Here is a 15500-nt window from a genome sequence, read left to right as displayed (position 1 = left end):
GTGCTGTAAGATAACTGCTTCTTACAAGACTAGAAGGTTTCTCATATTTTATTAAACCACAATTGAGTACAAGGGACACGACCTTAAACAGGCAAGCTTTCAAAAGGCAACCATGAATGGTCTCCAAAATGACTGCACTTAAAATCCATGAATGGGAAGGTAGAGCAGCCAGAAACCTTGCAGAAACAGCTCCTGTGCTGCCACCATAAGACAGTCCTCCCATTCTCAGAGTGAAGCGAGTAAATATTTAGGCACTACTACAAAAGTATACAGTGAATTAATTCACATCCTCCCAGAATTCAAGAGGGACACTGAACAATTAGGAATTTGTCATTTAAGCACCTGAACTGTGAGGCATTCACAGTTAAGCAGTTTGGGTTATCAGTGATAACCCAATAGCCTGACTCACCGGTTTCTGCATGAAAAACAAGGTCACTGCTCCAACAAAGGGTGCATCTGTCAGGAGAGGCTCCAGGATCACCCGCAATGTCCCATACAGCTGCAAACAGAACAGGAAAGCTCAGGGTTAAGGTATTCTCATGGTGCAGCTTCAAAACTCTGAGCTGTTCAGTGATGGAGATAATTTTAGAAATTCCACTTGAATTTTATTTAGAATTTAATAAAAAAAAATTTCCCCCCCAACCATTGCTACTGATATCAGGCAATGCCTTCTGTGTTTGTGGAGTCTCTCTGCAATCCTACCATACAATGGAGCCATTTGTCTACTAGCTTTCAACACTCCAAGAACAGGTTCTTGGTTTAATCTACACCAGTTTATGAACATCATGGTTCTTCTGAAGTCCTCTACCAACATTCTGAGCTCCTCTGAACTCCAGTGGCAGCTGCTGGCCCACACATACTCCAGCACCAACCCTGTTTAAGAGTCATTCTATGAAGCTTAGAAGTGGCATTTAAGTGCTTTCCATGGAAGGCCTCATTTCTGCAGCCAAGAACAAGGAGATAAAGCCAATCATTCCAAGCCTGACAGCTGCTAGTTTCCCAGTTGCCATGACCTCCCCACTGGGAGGTGCCACCTCCTCCCCACACAGCCTTGAACAGACAATGTTAGCACTGCACCCACCTGTACACCTTTCACGCCAAGATTGAATTTCGATATGTCCATGTGAATCTCACAGTCCCCTATGTAACTGAAAGAAAATTCTCACATTATTCCACAGTTTGCAATTAGCCCCATGAGAAATTTGGGGCTGTACAGAGAATAAATGAAATCAGTTTAAGGATTGACAACATGAACCCAGAGGCAGAGATGGATTTTCAAGTGACTGAAAAAGGGAAGCTGAACAAAGGTCAGATCTTTCAGTCAGCTGGGATATTGATGTACCTGTAAAACATTGAAGCAACATCTGTATTTCCAGGCTACTTTTCCATTCTTAAGACAGGGGGTTGGCTGGAGCAAGCTTGCTCCACGAAGGAGACCAAGATGCTCACTCAAATTTCAAGGTCAGAGCCATTGCTCTTTTGCTCCCTTCTCTGCCAAGAGCCTGATCCCACCCCACAGGGTGACTCAGCCCCCAGGCTGGTGCAGAGCCATCCTGCCATTACTCATGAGGTTCCCACCTGGCCCACACCCAAAAAGCCCAAAGATCACCCATGCCCACAACCCAAAAACCCACTTGAAGGACAAATTTATCACTAAAAATAACCAGGTTTCCTTGAGGCTGAATTCAAAGACAACTACTTAGATCAGATTTTGGTCAGTTGCCATGGAGAACATCAGGCTTTAAATAAAGCAAATGCTGAACGTGGTACTTTGGCCATTTGGAAAGCACCTTAGACTTTTATTAAAGTACAAACATCACTTTATGCAGAAACCAATAGCCACACCCTAGGGAGCAGAACCCTGCAGATCTGTTGATGCCTCTGGCAGAAAACAACTGAAGGGAGCTACCAAGTTCCCTTTCAGCCCCCTGAGAAATAGCTCTGGCTGCAGACACACAAACACCCTGCAGGTAAAGCAGGGTGTAAAGGTGCTGCAGCAGTGAATGTGCTGTGCTTGCTGCCTGCATGCATAACTTCACTCCATAATCAAAGGAAAAGGGCAGGAGTTCTGCTCTGACCTCATGTATATGGGGCAAATACTGCTGCAGTTGCCACAAATTCAAACTGTAATTTGCATACAGACAGATTCCCTCCCACCCCAAAAAACCTGCCAAGACTGCACAACCCTGTGAATTTGCCTCCACTTCTGCAAGCAAAGGTTTTTGTATATTTGTTAACAGGTAGTCACCTAGCAGAATTTCAGGAGCTCATACACATAAAGTCTTTAATGTTGGAGCATCCTCATTTCTTATTTCCAGCCTCATAAACCATGCTGAAATTAACACACTCTTTCTTAAAAGCTAGTGACATAATTAAACTTATTTTATGTTTGTTAACTTCTACAACTTTGACATTATCTTACAGGTCATTACACTGTGTGCTAATAGAGCATTGTTACAATAAAATTCTAAATGAGGAGCCAAAATTAGTTCCTTAATTTGCAGTAATTAATCCAAGAGGATTTAATTCAGCTTTTGCAAGTGCCTAACACAACACAAGTAAGAGCTGTGGCGTTTTACAGACTTTCTACCTTTCCACACAGTCAAAAACTTTTCCCACTCAGTTCTAGATGTCTCTTTTCTCCAGTAAAGATGTCAGAGAAGTCTTACCAGAGTCTGAGCCTTAAATTAGCCTTCCGTCTGCCTCATACAGGTATCATCCTCTGCCAGGGTGCTTGGTAGGAAGGATGAATCTTTAGTTCATTAGTTTATTCCTCATTTCCAGTCCCAGCTGCTCATGCTTTCATCTGCTCCTCCTGTGCAGCACAACCTTGCTGTGCTCTCTGCTATCCTGCCCCAGAGCACACCTGAGCCAAACTCAAGCCTTGACACTCAAAAGGCTGAGATCCCCCACCCTGTACAGGACTGTGCTCTACCCACCTGTGGAGGGTGGAAGAATCACCTGTTGTTTCTCTCCTGCATCACCTGTTGCACAAGGTGATGCAGATATGCCTGTGCTGTGGATGAGAACCTTTTTCAAGTGCAAATATCTGTGTCTGTTCTGTACTTGGCTGGAAAAGCTGGGCCCAGTCTTTGTGACACAAAGGCAATCCACTGGCTGAAGGCAGGGCTGCCACCAGAGCCGGCAAGTTTAACTAACCTGGATGTCTGCACCTCCCTTCAGAAAAAGACCAAGCAATTCCCTGCCTGTAAAGTAACTGCCCAGGGGCCCCATCTTCTCATGGCCCCCATGCTGAAAGCCCCCTTTGGCCCAGCCTCCTCAAGGACAACTACAGCCCACACAAATAAGGAACCTCTAAGTGCTATTTTTCACACTTCCCAAAGCAAGGGATGCAATTTGTGATACCACAAACTTAACACAGGGGAAAGGAAGCTCCTCTTTACATAGCCCATAGAACTGAACCACAGCATTCAGTGTTGCACCATATTGGTGAGATCAGGAGCACATGGTGAAACAAAGCCCTTCAAGGGATCTCATGTCTATGAGCGGCTAATAAACTACCCAAAAAATTGGTTCCATACAGACTACAAAAGAAGGGTAAGAAGGAAAGGTTTATTCTACCCCGACCCTCTTCCTGTACTTTCTCCATGTCACATCAAAGACACTGGGCTTCAACAACTAGTTGCCTTCTTGATAAAACTGGAGGGAAAAATGCTATCCTCCTGTGCTATTGAGAGACTGAAAGCAAGAAGCATTTACAGAGCACAGAAACCTAACCCAAGAGTCACTGTGGTGCCAGCACTGCACAGTGCACCCCACAGGCACCCACAGCACTTCACTGTCTTCTCCAGTGCTGCGATGCCAGCACACAGCCCTGTAAACAGAGCAGTCATTAAAACCTCAACAGCACAGTGACCAAGAGGTAGAGTGAAGGACAGCCTCACACTGGGGTAACCCAACTCCATCTCCTCTAAGTAGCAAAAAACCCTGTTCTATTGGTAATCCAGAAAAAGGCAGGTACATAATAGCACCAATCACAGATTTGCCTCTCTGTGATCCTGATAGCAACACACAATCTCCTGCAGACACTGCAGGATGCACAACACAACTTAGTTGCAGACATTGATGTGAAGATATGAACACAAGTGAAGCTGAGGCCTTAATGCAGCCCTAGAGAAGAGACCCCCACCAGAGAGGCAAGGCAAACCCACACTCCTGTGTGAATACAGAAAATACTGGGGTTATCAGATGGCACCAGCTCAGGTTAGGTTATCAGCATCACCATGAGGAACAGGAGTGCTTGACCAGTTCGGAGATGTTGATGGGTCTGCCAGAGGGACTGGAATGCAGAGGTGGGGGAATCCCTCTGCAAAGGTTTGTCAAAACACAGTGAAAATGAGCATGTGGGAGAAGCAGTTTAGCAGAGAACACAGGAACCTTCTGCAAGGCTTAAAAGGCATTAGATCTCCTCTCAATCTCAACATGGAAAGCATGAATGATTTGCCAAAGGCCCTAACACTGACCTGGGTATTACAACAACAGCACTGAAACATCTGGCTGAAAATCAAGCATGTGAATTTACAGGGAGTGAGGATGCTCTGCCAGGGCTGGGGATGCTGCCATGCCACTGCCATGGTGAGCAGCAGGCACAGGTCGGAGGAGCTCTGTTTACAGGTAGTCACCTAGCAGAATTTCAGGAGCACATACCCAACTTCTATTGCCAAGACAGTCCATAATTTCACAGCTTTTTCCTGGCACTACCATGAAAAGCCAATTTATATTAGGATATTAGGCAGCTCAGTCACCCACTAAACTTACAGAGCTACAGCAGCATGCAAGTGGTAATTCCCCCAGCAAGTCCCTTCTCCAGGGCTAAACCAGGAGCTCTGCAATGGCTCTGATGTTAACAAAACATACAAGCTCATTCAAAACACCCTGGGAGGTATTAAATGTTTTATCCAATTTTGTTGTTGTTGTTGTTAATAGAGCTAGAGGCAGTATTCTGCTCAGAAAATAGCTGTAATCAAAAAAGCAAATGTGTTGGATGGCACATAGAACAAATGACTGAAACAGAAGATTAATCTCGAGGAAGGAATTAAAAAATAAATAGTGCAAGTAGTTCTGGAAGAACTGGAGAGGTTGGACTAATGAGAAACCACAGAGGGCAAGATAGACCGAGCATCTCCAGACCTGAGAGCATTCCTGAGAAGAGGAAACACAATTTGAAAACTTGGTTCTCACTGCCATCCATGGCAAAGCCAAGGGACAAGTTCTTATATCCATGGCAGCCCTGATGGGCCAGAGGTAACACTTAGAGCTGTGCAGGTCATTTCTGGTCTACAGGCTGATGCACATTTCACTCCTGTAACCACTGAGGACAGCCAGCTGGGAGACAGATTATCTCACATCATTCTAGGCCCAGTCCAGCATGACACATGCACAGGCAGTAAGTTAAGAACCATCTACAGAATCAATGATGCAATATTACCAGATCTGCAGGTCCAGGGTAACTTGGCTTCTATCAATTTCTTTGGTGTAGGCTTTTATTCCATTAATTCTAGGGCACTGAAATAGAGACAAACAAGATACAACATAGTCAACATCTATCAAGCTAAGCATAAGTGAAAAGTCCTACTCACTTTGATGAATTTGAGTACAGAAGCATTAATTAAATACTTTGCAAAACTGCATGCAAAATATTAATATATCACTTCAGGTGTTTTTTTCTTTAAAGACAGAATGGCCTTGACAGTCCTCAAACACAGGGCAGCAGCCCTAGGCCATCCTGCAAGCCTTAGAGAGCACTGAAAACTTCTGTTGCAAGGCTACAACAGAAATAGATACAGATATAATCCTTTTTTTCCATCTCTAGTACCAGGATGCTGACAGCAAGTGGGAAGAGATGTGTATCTTTCCTGTATGATCTTTCCCTCATAGTGAAGATGCTCAAGTGAACATGAGGAGGGAGCAAAGTTATTACAGAGCTGAACATCTCACTCCCTTTCCACGTGAACTTTTCAAAAAAGAACCACAAGAGTTACAAAAGACTCCCACTACCTTCTCGCCAAAGTGGATCTTGGTAAAGGTGCATGTTTTCAGATGTACACTCTTTGCTCTGATTTTTGGCTCAAGAACTTCTTTAAATGTTTTTTCCATGATTGTTCCAAAGTATGGCCAAGCCTGTACAAGGACCTAAAGGAGGGTGAAAGCAGGAACACATTGAAGAGTCTTTGAGTAAGACAGCTTTTGCTGAGAAACAAACACACCCATTACAGAACCCTGGCTATTGATATCTGTCCTTTTAAAATACCAAGTCAACTTTGTGCACTTAAGTCATCCTTATGGAAGGATCCATCTCTGTTCCTTAGAAATGGAATTTGTTTCAGGGACTGAAGGGTAAATTTCCAGTACCATGGAGGCTGCTTCTAACCACAGGAGCCAATGAAGCCCACGGTCAAATCTCTTAAGTACAATAATTCCTAATTACTCTAAAGTGTCACAATGTTCCCTGGAGTTAGGTTTATTTAGAGGACTGAGATGAGCTTTTATATAAAAAAGAAAATTTGCTTAAAAAAACCCAAAAAAACAAACCCCAAAAAAGAAGATAGTCACTTAGATGCTAATTTGCAAGTTCAGCTGTTTTGCTTTGAGAGGTTGACCACACCTGCTGATGGAAGCATTGGCCTCAGTGCTCTCTGGGAACCTTTCTGGTAGGAGGAATACCACTAAGTTTGCTAAAATAATAATAATAACATACACATGTATGTATCCATATATACACACAAACAGTTTCATTTTCTTCTAGTCTCAGAATGAAGTGTTGAATTTATCAAACTTGTATCAACCAGGATCACATTGGCTCTCAGCCTCAGTGGCAACCCCACACTCAAGTGACTCCATACTTCAGTATAGACACTAATACAATTGAATTATGCTAATTTAGTAGTAATTTGATAACTTTCTCAGACTTGTCCCACAGAGTTTGGATGAGAGCAGGTGGCTTCACCAGCTGGAGTTCAGAGCTCCTCACCTTGTTCAGCCACTCCACTCGTTCAACATCAGGGAAGTGAACCTGGATGCAAAGAAAAATAAAAGTGAGTGCCATGTGCCATCTGTTTGAGCACACTGCAGCACATGCAAAAGATAGCATGGAGTGTGGAACAATTGTCAGAGTTAGCCGAGATCCCTCTGCCTTCATACATACATCCTTTATAATTGACTACCTCCTTGAAAAATTGTAAAATGCAAAGAAGCCAGTAAAGAATAGTAAAAGGCAAAGAACCCACGTGCACTGATGTATCAGGATGCCTCTGGGCACATTTACATGATTAAAGCAAGTGTCACTTCCTGCTCATGATGTAAAGCAGCATTAGATTTCTCATCCTTCTCTTTGTCATACCTTGGGAAGCCACGAGAACCTACTTCCCTTTAAGACCATGAGCTGTGCAGGACCTGTTTCCTGTACTCACTCTCCTCAACCAGGACACCACACTTTGGGAAACTCAGAACCTGCTTGGGAAACTCAGTGTCTTGGTTGTGGCAGCATTTCTCCACTAATACCAACATGGTGCCAATGGCTTCAGGGAAAAGAAGCCCTGTAAGAGTTCAAGCCTGTTAGCATACACTATCATGTGTAACAGTCCACTGTTTTCAGTTCACGGAGCCTTTTAAGATGGTAAGGAGAAATTAAAATGAAATAGTCACCTATAAATCATGTTTTCAAGTTGGACACGCCAAATGCCAACAAGAAGTGTGTATGTCCATTACAAAACCCCACAAGTTCCCTGAAGTGATGACTTTCTTAATCACCATCAGGACAACTGGGCATGAGGCCACTCTCAAGTAAATGATCTCTCAGACCCCTGCAAGAAGCTGCTGAGTGAAGAGTTACAATCACCTTACTACAGTCACACATTAAAGCCTATGGATGTGGTATTTGCAGCTGGTGCTACAAGCTGGCAGCAGGTTACTGCAGAAGGGAAGGACACTGCAGCAGCTTCTCAGAATGGACATTAGAGCACCTGAATACAAAGGGAATCTGGCTATCATCTAGCCTGATAATAGTAATTGGCTAGGACAATACTTCCTCTTACAAGAGCTGTGAATTACACTTTTCAGGCAAAGCCTCACTGTTCATCAGCTTTCAGAGAGGTGCTCAGAGACGTTTGGATGGAATGGATAGTAGCCTGTTTTTTAGTACAGCTTTATAGATGATTGAAGAGCCCATTTTCCCTGTTCAAATCATGCTTCAAATGATCTCATTAAAAAACCCCAAAGTAATATTACCATTTTTTTTATAAGAAATTTCTTTTGATGCTCTAAATAGCAACTTTTCCATTAAATAAGACAACAGAAGTTCATGGAAATGTCAGCCTGCACAGGTCTATTTGCATGATGAAGGGAGAACTCAGCACCATAAGGGACAATCAACACAGACAAACTGCTGCTGATATTTTACAGTGAGGCAGATTATGTGAATCAGGGGACCTCCTCTTCACCTGCCAGCCTTTCATTTTCCACCTAAAGGCTCTCCATCAGGGCACATAAATCCTGGCTTCTCAGCTCCAATGTAATTGCCAAGCACCAACACCCTGCAGCACTTGGGCCACAGCTTGGGATCAGATGTAGGAAGGACAGAGCAGGGATGGAAGCAGCATGGTGAGCTTGTTCTTCAAAACACCTTACAGACAGGAGAGGGATGTGACCCAAAACAAAGGACAGGACAACAGTTAGGCTACCCCTTCCCAGTGAGAAAGTCACTGCTTATATGTGCAGGGGAGAAATGTGGGGCATTATAAACCATTATAGTTGTCTGGGATTATTCACTAGAGGCAAGGCTCCTAGAGACTTGAAACAGCACAAAGGGGCATCAGGAAAGAGGCAAAAACTATGAGAATGAGGGTGTAGCTAGATCCATCTTTAGAAAAAGTAAAATTGAATTCATTATTTGCACCACAGACACCTGAACCACCAATGGCCCACAGCAAACCTCCAAAGCAACTGCAATCAATCACACTGCTCTGTGTCACACCTCAGATGCTGTGATAGCATACACAAATGTACAGGTACATTTCCACCCCACCTGACACCCCTTCATTCAGGTGTCTGCAATCCAGGTCCCACCCAGGCACTTGGTGCCTCCGTTTCCTCTGACAGATGGAAGGAATGGCACTGCTGGAGCTCCAAAGCTGGGACCAAAGACCAGCAGGAGCTCCTGGGCTGACACAAAATGGGCTCTTCTTGCAGAGAACACCACAGAAACTGGCTGACTACATGACTAGTGAAAACCAGAAACCAGCTTTCTGCCCTTTATGACAGGCCACCAAATTTCAGTGGGTTCTCAACACCAAAGTTCTGCTCCACTCAGTGGGATGAACTAAATGAGCAGTTCTGTGAGGAAGCAGAGCTTGGTCTCCAGGTGCGCATTATCCGCTGTGCAGTAAGACACAAGCTCTGAGCAAGTCCTTTCCTACCCATGGGGTATCCCATAATACACATGCTAGCTAGCATGTCACATGGCTAGTTCAGCTCAGTGACACCACCAAGCTCTCTTCTTGACCCAGCCATTTACTCCAAGAATTTAATGTATCATCATCTGCTGTTCCATACCTCTGAACCATGTGCTCTGGATTTCAGACTCACTTCTGGCCCTTGCTACTGGTGACAGCCCTGCCAGCAAGGTCTTGCCCCGAGTTTGTCATCAGTACAGCACATGTAGGAGGAGCCCAAAACACTTCCTACTAATCCCAGAACCAGACACCAAGAGCTGCCAAAATTAATACTGCCAAAATTACACAGAGTAAGATTTAATCCTGCAGCCTTGGGCAAGTCCCACTATCAGAATCAGTTTTACCCATCTACAAAAGCAGGCATGCTTCTTGCCAAAGTTTAAGGAATGCAGTAAAAATTACTTAGCATTTGAAAAGAGCTTTGAAGATCAAAAACACCAGGTAAGGGGCAATTACTAGCAAGTAAAGAAAATGTGTAAATTCTGCATGACTCCACCTTGCCCTGCAGCAAGCCACAGCAAGGATCACAGCAACAACAAACCCATGTTAGACACAACAGCACCATTCTGTTCAAATACAACACAGCAATCTATCCATCAGGGTTTGGTTTGGTTTTTTTGCTTGTTTGTTTGGTTGTTTTGGGTTTTGTTGGGGATTTTGGTGTTTTGTTTGTTTCTTTTTACAAAAAGTCAGGATTTTTAGCTATTCATACAAGAGGGGATAAAAAAAGAAGTGTAAACAAGGCTTTTGCATGAACAAGGACTTAAAAGGCAACATTTTAAAAGGATAGTTCTGTACCTAGTAGTATTTTGCCTGGTAAAAGGAGTTTAACATAGGAAGAAACACAGCATACTTGGATTCTGCCATGTGCAGCCATATAACCAGTGGCAAAAGCAACACAAGCAGTCACCACAACCCCAGGAGCTGGAATGAAGAGGAAGCCTGGCTGGCTCTGCTCTGAGCACTGCCTGCTCGTACAGAAGTCATGCTAAAGGCTGCACAGGCTGAAGTCAGAAGGTCTCAACTCTCCAAGCCATGGCTCTGACTGTGCCTGCCATGAGCAGCGTTCCAGCCTGGTTTCCTGAGGAAGCACAGCCTGCCCACGTACACTGTCTAGCACAGGAATGCATCTATTCCAAACTCACTGGCTGGTTTCAGCCAAGAAACTGGTGCTGCAAAACAATCCTGCAAATACCCCAAAACAGATGGTTGAGTAGATTAGGGAAACCCTCCCAGCATCCCCCCTAAAGGAAAGGCTGCATTCTGTATATCTCCTAACAACTGATACCAGGACTGAGCAGAACCTGAGCCAATTCAAAGAAGCCATTTCCTAGGGAGAACAACTTTTAACCAACAGCAAAATCAATGACTGCTCTTAACTCTTCACTGGATGGATTCCCTTCATTTTATAACAGTCCACATGAAGAGACAAAGCTTTATGAATCCCAAGACACTGCCATCATTTCACACCTTCAGAACCTTTCCTAAGATTACAACACTGCAAAGGCAAGGCATGCTCCCCTTGAACTGTATTGCTACTGCCACCTCTGTGTGACAGGAGAGAAGAACTCAGCAGAGAATTTTAGAGCTCCCAACTGAAGGTTCATGAACACTGAAAGGCAAAAACAAAAGATAAAAAAAGACAACACCACGGAGAATAAACTGAATAGATATCAGGTGAGAATCAGTCTCCAAGACAGGCACATAGAAGGAGTAGATCCAATAGAGGATGGGGATGGAAGGAAAATGAAAACTGGGGAGTTAAAAAGCATCAAGGACAAGAGTAGTGTGGGAGCAAACACCCAAGTGATGAACAAAAGTTACCAACACACAAAAGGAAAGGAAGAGGCAATATAGATAAAAACTAAAAGCACACTGTGCAGCCCCTTTATCATTAGGTCCCACATCCTGCCTTCCAAGAGTAAGGGCCAAGAATTCACAAATCAGAGCTCTGGAAAGAGTCTGACTCTACCATCTCTGTGAGCACATGCTGGGCAGTGGGAGATAGAAACGAGAGACCCTTTAAACCTTCCTTTTTCCTGAAGGAGACTGAACAGCCCCAGCATTGTCAGACCCCAGGTGCTCCAGCCCCTGACCATCCCAGTGGCCTCTGCTGCAGTCTCCCCATTTGCCCAAACCTCTCCTGGGCTGGGGCACAGAGTGCTCTCTGTGCAGCCTTGTGAAGGCCCAGTGCAGGGCAATCAATAATGGACCACCAGCTCCCACACTAATGAAGCCTGAAACTTTCAGCCACAAAACCTAATGAAACTTTTTGCATTTGTGTGCACTGTGGGGGCAAGCCTGATTTTTCAACAGTGACTAAGAGGCTCAATTTCTGGTTACAATGATTCAGGGCACTTGAGGATAAAACACAACACTGCTTTCACAGCATCAGGGCAAGAGCTGACACCATCACATTCATTAATGCCCTGAATTGGATTTTTTTTATGCTCTGTCAATACAAACAAGCAGAAACCTCATTCAGAGACAGACTTCTGTGCCTGGTGGGAGGGAACATGTGCAGGGAGCTGCATCAGCCCTGGCAGGAGACCCTGGCCTCACTCCTCAGAACTGCCAGCTGCCTTCATTTCCCACAGAATTAAGGAGAGCCAAGTGCTGTAGGCTATATAAAAGTTTGCCAACTATAAATGCCTCCATGCAACACCCTTTACAAGAAAAGCATTTCCCTACCAGTCACTGACAAATTTTTAAATGCTAAGTAAATTATGATAAAAGAAAAAATATCTAAACACCTCGTCATCCTTTCCATTAGCCAACCACAACTGCCCAATAAATAACCCAAGACACAGGATAAAATGGCAGGCAGAAATTCTAGTTTCTTCACTTTAAAACGTAGACTGACTAGAAACACATGTGAACAACAAACAGGGGTTGGCCTTCCGTACCGTCCAGAGATGACTCCTTAAAATTAAATATTTGGGTTTTTAGCAGGATGAAAATACAATTTTTATATATTTTTGTTTGTTTTCAAATCACACTAAAGGGGAGAAAACCTAGTGGATGAGGAAGGTATAAAGTATACTAAAATAAGTATCTTCAACAGCAAAATACCTGCAATGCAACAACATGTATTTGAAGGGAGGTGTCTCTGGCGATACATCACTCGGTTTTACATACCCACTTACAGCAGCACATCTCCTGGGCTAAACAACTCCTAGTTTAATCCTCGCTTTCCTGAGCAAGACTTCAAAATCAAAGCCGCTACTGCTCGGCCCAAGGCACCGCTGCCACCCGTTCGGCCGCTCGCTCCGGGACACCGCGCTCTCGGCGCCGCCGGTTCCGCGGGGCAGCGCCGCGCTCCTCACTCACTCACTCACTCACCCAGGCGGGCAGGTGCCGGGCGGCCAGGCCCCGGCACACCGCCTCCCGCTCGTCCTCCAGCAGCGCCAAGGCGGCGGCCAGGCGGTCGCGCTTCCCCCGCCGGTTGAGTCCCCAGCAGAGCCAGAGCGCCAGCGCCAGCAGCAGCCAGCTGCCGCTCAGCCCCAGGTACCCCGCCAGGTACACGGGCCCGAGGCACAGCAGCGCCCGCACCGCGGAGCAGAGCAGCAGCCGCGGCAGCGCGGCGGGGCGCGGGGCCATGGCTCAGCCCGAGCCGGGTGCCACAGCCCGAGCAGCCGGGGGGCCCCTGCCGAGTGCGCTCCCCCGCGCCGCCGCCGCGGCTCCTCCGCCCGCCCGGGCCGGCCCCGCCGCCGCCCCGCCCCGCCGCGCCGCCCTCACGCCAACCCGGGGCGCTCGGCTCTCCGGCGGCGCTGCGGACACCCTGTGACCCATGGTCACGGCTGGATGTGCAACCATGTGGGGCACGCACCGCCTGTTGGTTCTGGACACTTCTGTTTGCCTTCTTTCTTGGCACTTTCTTGTCGTCCTCTTGAGATTTTGATGGGGATGTTGCGGGAGTTAAGATTCTGAAATACTGATAATCATGGAATCACCGAATCACAGAATCATCAGAGTTGGAAGAGACCTTTGAGATCAACAAGTCCAACCATCAGTCCAGCACTCTCACCCCTAGACCACAGGGAAAATCTTTTTCTGACACGTAATCTGAGTCTCACCTGCCTCGGTTTGAGGCCATTGTACTCTAGGCTTCCCAATGCAGGCACAGTATAAGAGACTGATCCCCACCTCACTACAACCTCCTGTCAGGTAATTGTAGAGAGCTATTAGGTCCCCCCCTAAATCTCCTCTAGACTCAGTAAGCCCGGCTCCCTCAGCCTTCCTTGTAAGACATGTTTTCTCAGACACTCTTTGAGATGCTTTCCACCCTAGTGATATTAATTCTATACCTTTATAAACATGCTTTAACAGACAGGCTGTCATTGTCCAGTTCTACACTGTGTTTTCCACTGTAGCTTCCCCTGGATCAGGCAAATGCCACTCTTTGTTCAGTGGATAAGTCTGGAACATCAGTGAATAATGCCAGCTTTTATTGTGGCCTTCTTTTGATACTGGCTGCACAAGATAACAAATGATGAGCCAGATAAAAACCTCCAAGAAAAAGAAGTTGACCATAACTGGGAGAATGAAGTTTGGTCTCTGCTTTGCTATGGAATTAGTATTTAATTATGGGTCAGTCAATAAATCAAACAACACCACAAGTGATCCCCATTTGTTTGTTAATCATTGCACATGACTGCTCTGGGCTAGAAATCAGTTCAGGCATCTGAAAACTCAAATGCCTCACATTAGAGAAACTCATGCATGAGACATCTATTAACAGGTGCTTTTGAAACAACCCTCCTAATCTTTCCCTACTGTCAAATGAGGATGACTATGCTCTCCTTCCTGGGGATGTTGCAAAGATAAATCATTATAAAACACACTTAAGGAAGTACTTCAGTACATAGTGGGCAGTAAATCTCTAGAACTTGCAAGGCAGATGGTATCAATAGGTTCAGAAAGGGATTAGGTACATTCTCAAGGAAAGGGCCCATCAGTGTATTCCCTAACATCATAGACACAGCAGCTGTGGAGGCTGGGGGGAAAGGACTGCAGGAAATGCCTGGGCTCATGTCCCCACTAAACAGTAATACCACTGGGAGCAAGTGGACCAGTGGGCTGACCCCAGAGGGCATTTCTATTTGTAAAGCTGTGAAGGAAAGTCCAGAAACTGGCAGAAGTTGAAGTAGTACCTGCTCTCTTATACTAGGTATTAAAAACCCCACAGTGGTTAGTTTGCACAATTACAAGCATCTTTACAAGATGCTTGTAAATTACAATTACAAGGATATAAATCTACATGCACAAAACCACCTGGTTTTGTCCTAGCTGTGACCAAGGACTGATGCTGACTTGTTGCTTATTTTTCCCCACTGTCATCTAAAGCTTTGTCAAACATATTCATTAAGTAATTTCAGCCATGTGAAGCTTCACAAGGACAGATTCAGCCCCATCTTTCAGAAAAACAGAAGCTTCTAAGAAAAAGTGGACTCTTAGTGATTTGAAGACTAGGAAGGTTGCTTTTGCTACTAGGAGAAGTTATAAAAGGTAGATTCAGTGTTTTCCTCCTTCGTATTATTACTCTTACTGAATTTGAGATATTTATTTCAAACTCAGAGAGCCATGCAGTTTAGAAGCATCAACAAGTGTCAGTTTATTGAGCAGGAAAAACAGTGGGGCTGCAGTGGAATACATACCAGCTAATTTAATAAATTAAATTTAATAAATAAATAAATAAACCCACAGTTTTTGGTTTCTTATTCTTCGCACAGCTTATCACAACAACCTAGGCTGAGGTTTAAGGACAATAAAAGCACTATCTCTGTACAAATGACAGAGCACTTCCAGTCCTGCAGCACAGCTCACAGCTGCTCTTTAGAAAAGGAGATGCTTCCATGAAAGAAGAACTCCAAGTTCCTTCCTCCACTGTCCCCTAAGACCCTGAGCTTGCAAACAGCCACACCTTCTCAGGCACTGCTTGCTCCTTTACTGCCAACTCCTTAGCTTGAGAAGTATCTTTCTCTAATTAAAGGAGTTTTAGGAACTTTAAACAACTACACATGTAATATA

General features: G+C 45.0%; 1 protein-coding gene across 1 annotated transcript in view; it reads right to left on the bottom strand.

Moving 5' to 3' along the window:
• The window catches only part of ESYT3 (extended synaptotagmin 3), a 30305-nt gene extending 17235 nt beyond the window's left edge, over nt 1–13070 (bottom strand). The window contains exons 1-6 of the mRNA XM_063161656.1: nt 12813–13070; nt 6992–7033; nt 6019–6153; nt 5450–5526; nt 1082–1148; nt 410–499 (exon numbers count right to left, since the gene is read on the bottom strand). Coding sequence (XP_063017726.1) covers nt 410–499; nt 1082–1148; nt 5450–5526; nt 6019–6153; nt 6992–7033; nt 12813–13070 — 669 coding nt within the window. The remainder of the gene's footprint in view (nt 1–409; nt 500–1081; nt 1149–5449; nt 5527–6018; nt 6154–6991; nt 7034–12812) is intronic.
• Nucleotides 13071–15500: the final 2430 nt, after the last annotated feature.

Source organism: Melospiza melodia, chromosome 8 (genome assembly GCF_035770615.1).
Source record: "Melospiza melodia melodia isolate bMelMel2 chromosome 8, bMelMel2.pri, whole genome shotgun sequence".
NCBI classification, from domain to species: domain Eukaryota; kingdom Metazoa; phylum Chordata; class Aves; order Passeriformes; family Passerellidae; genus Melospiza; species Melospiza melodia.
This window is presented reverse-complemented; position numbering and strand designations above follow the sequence as displayed.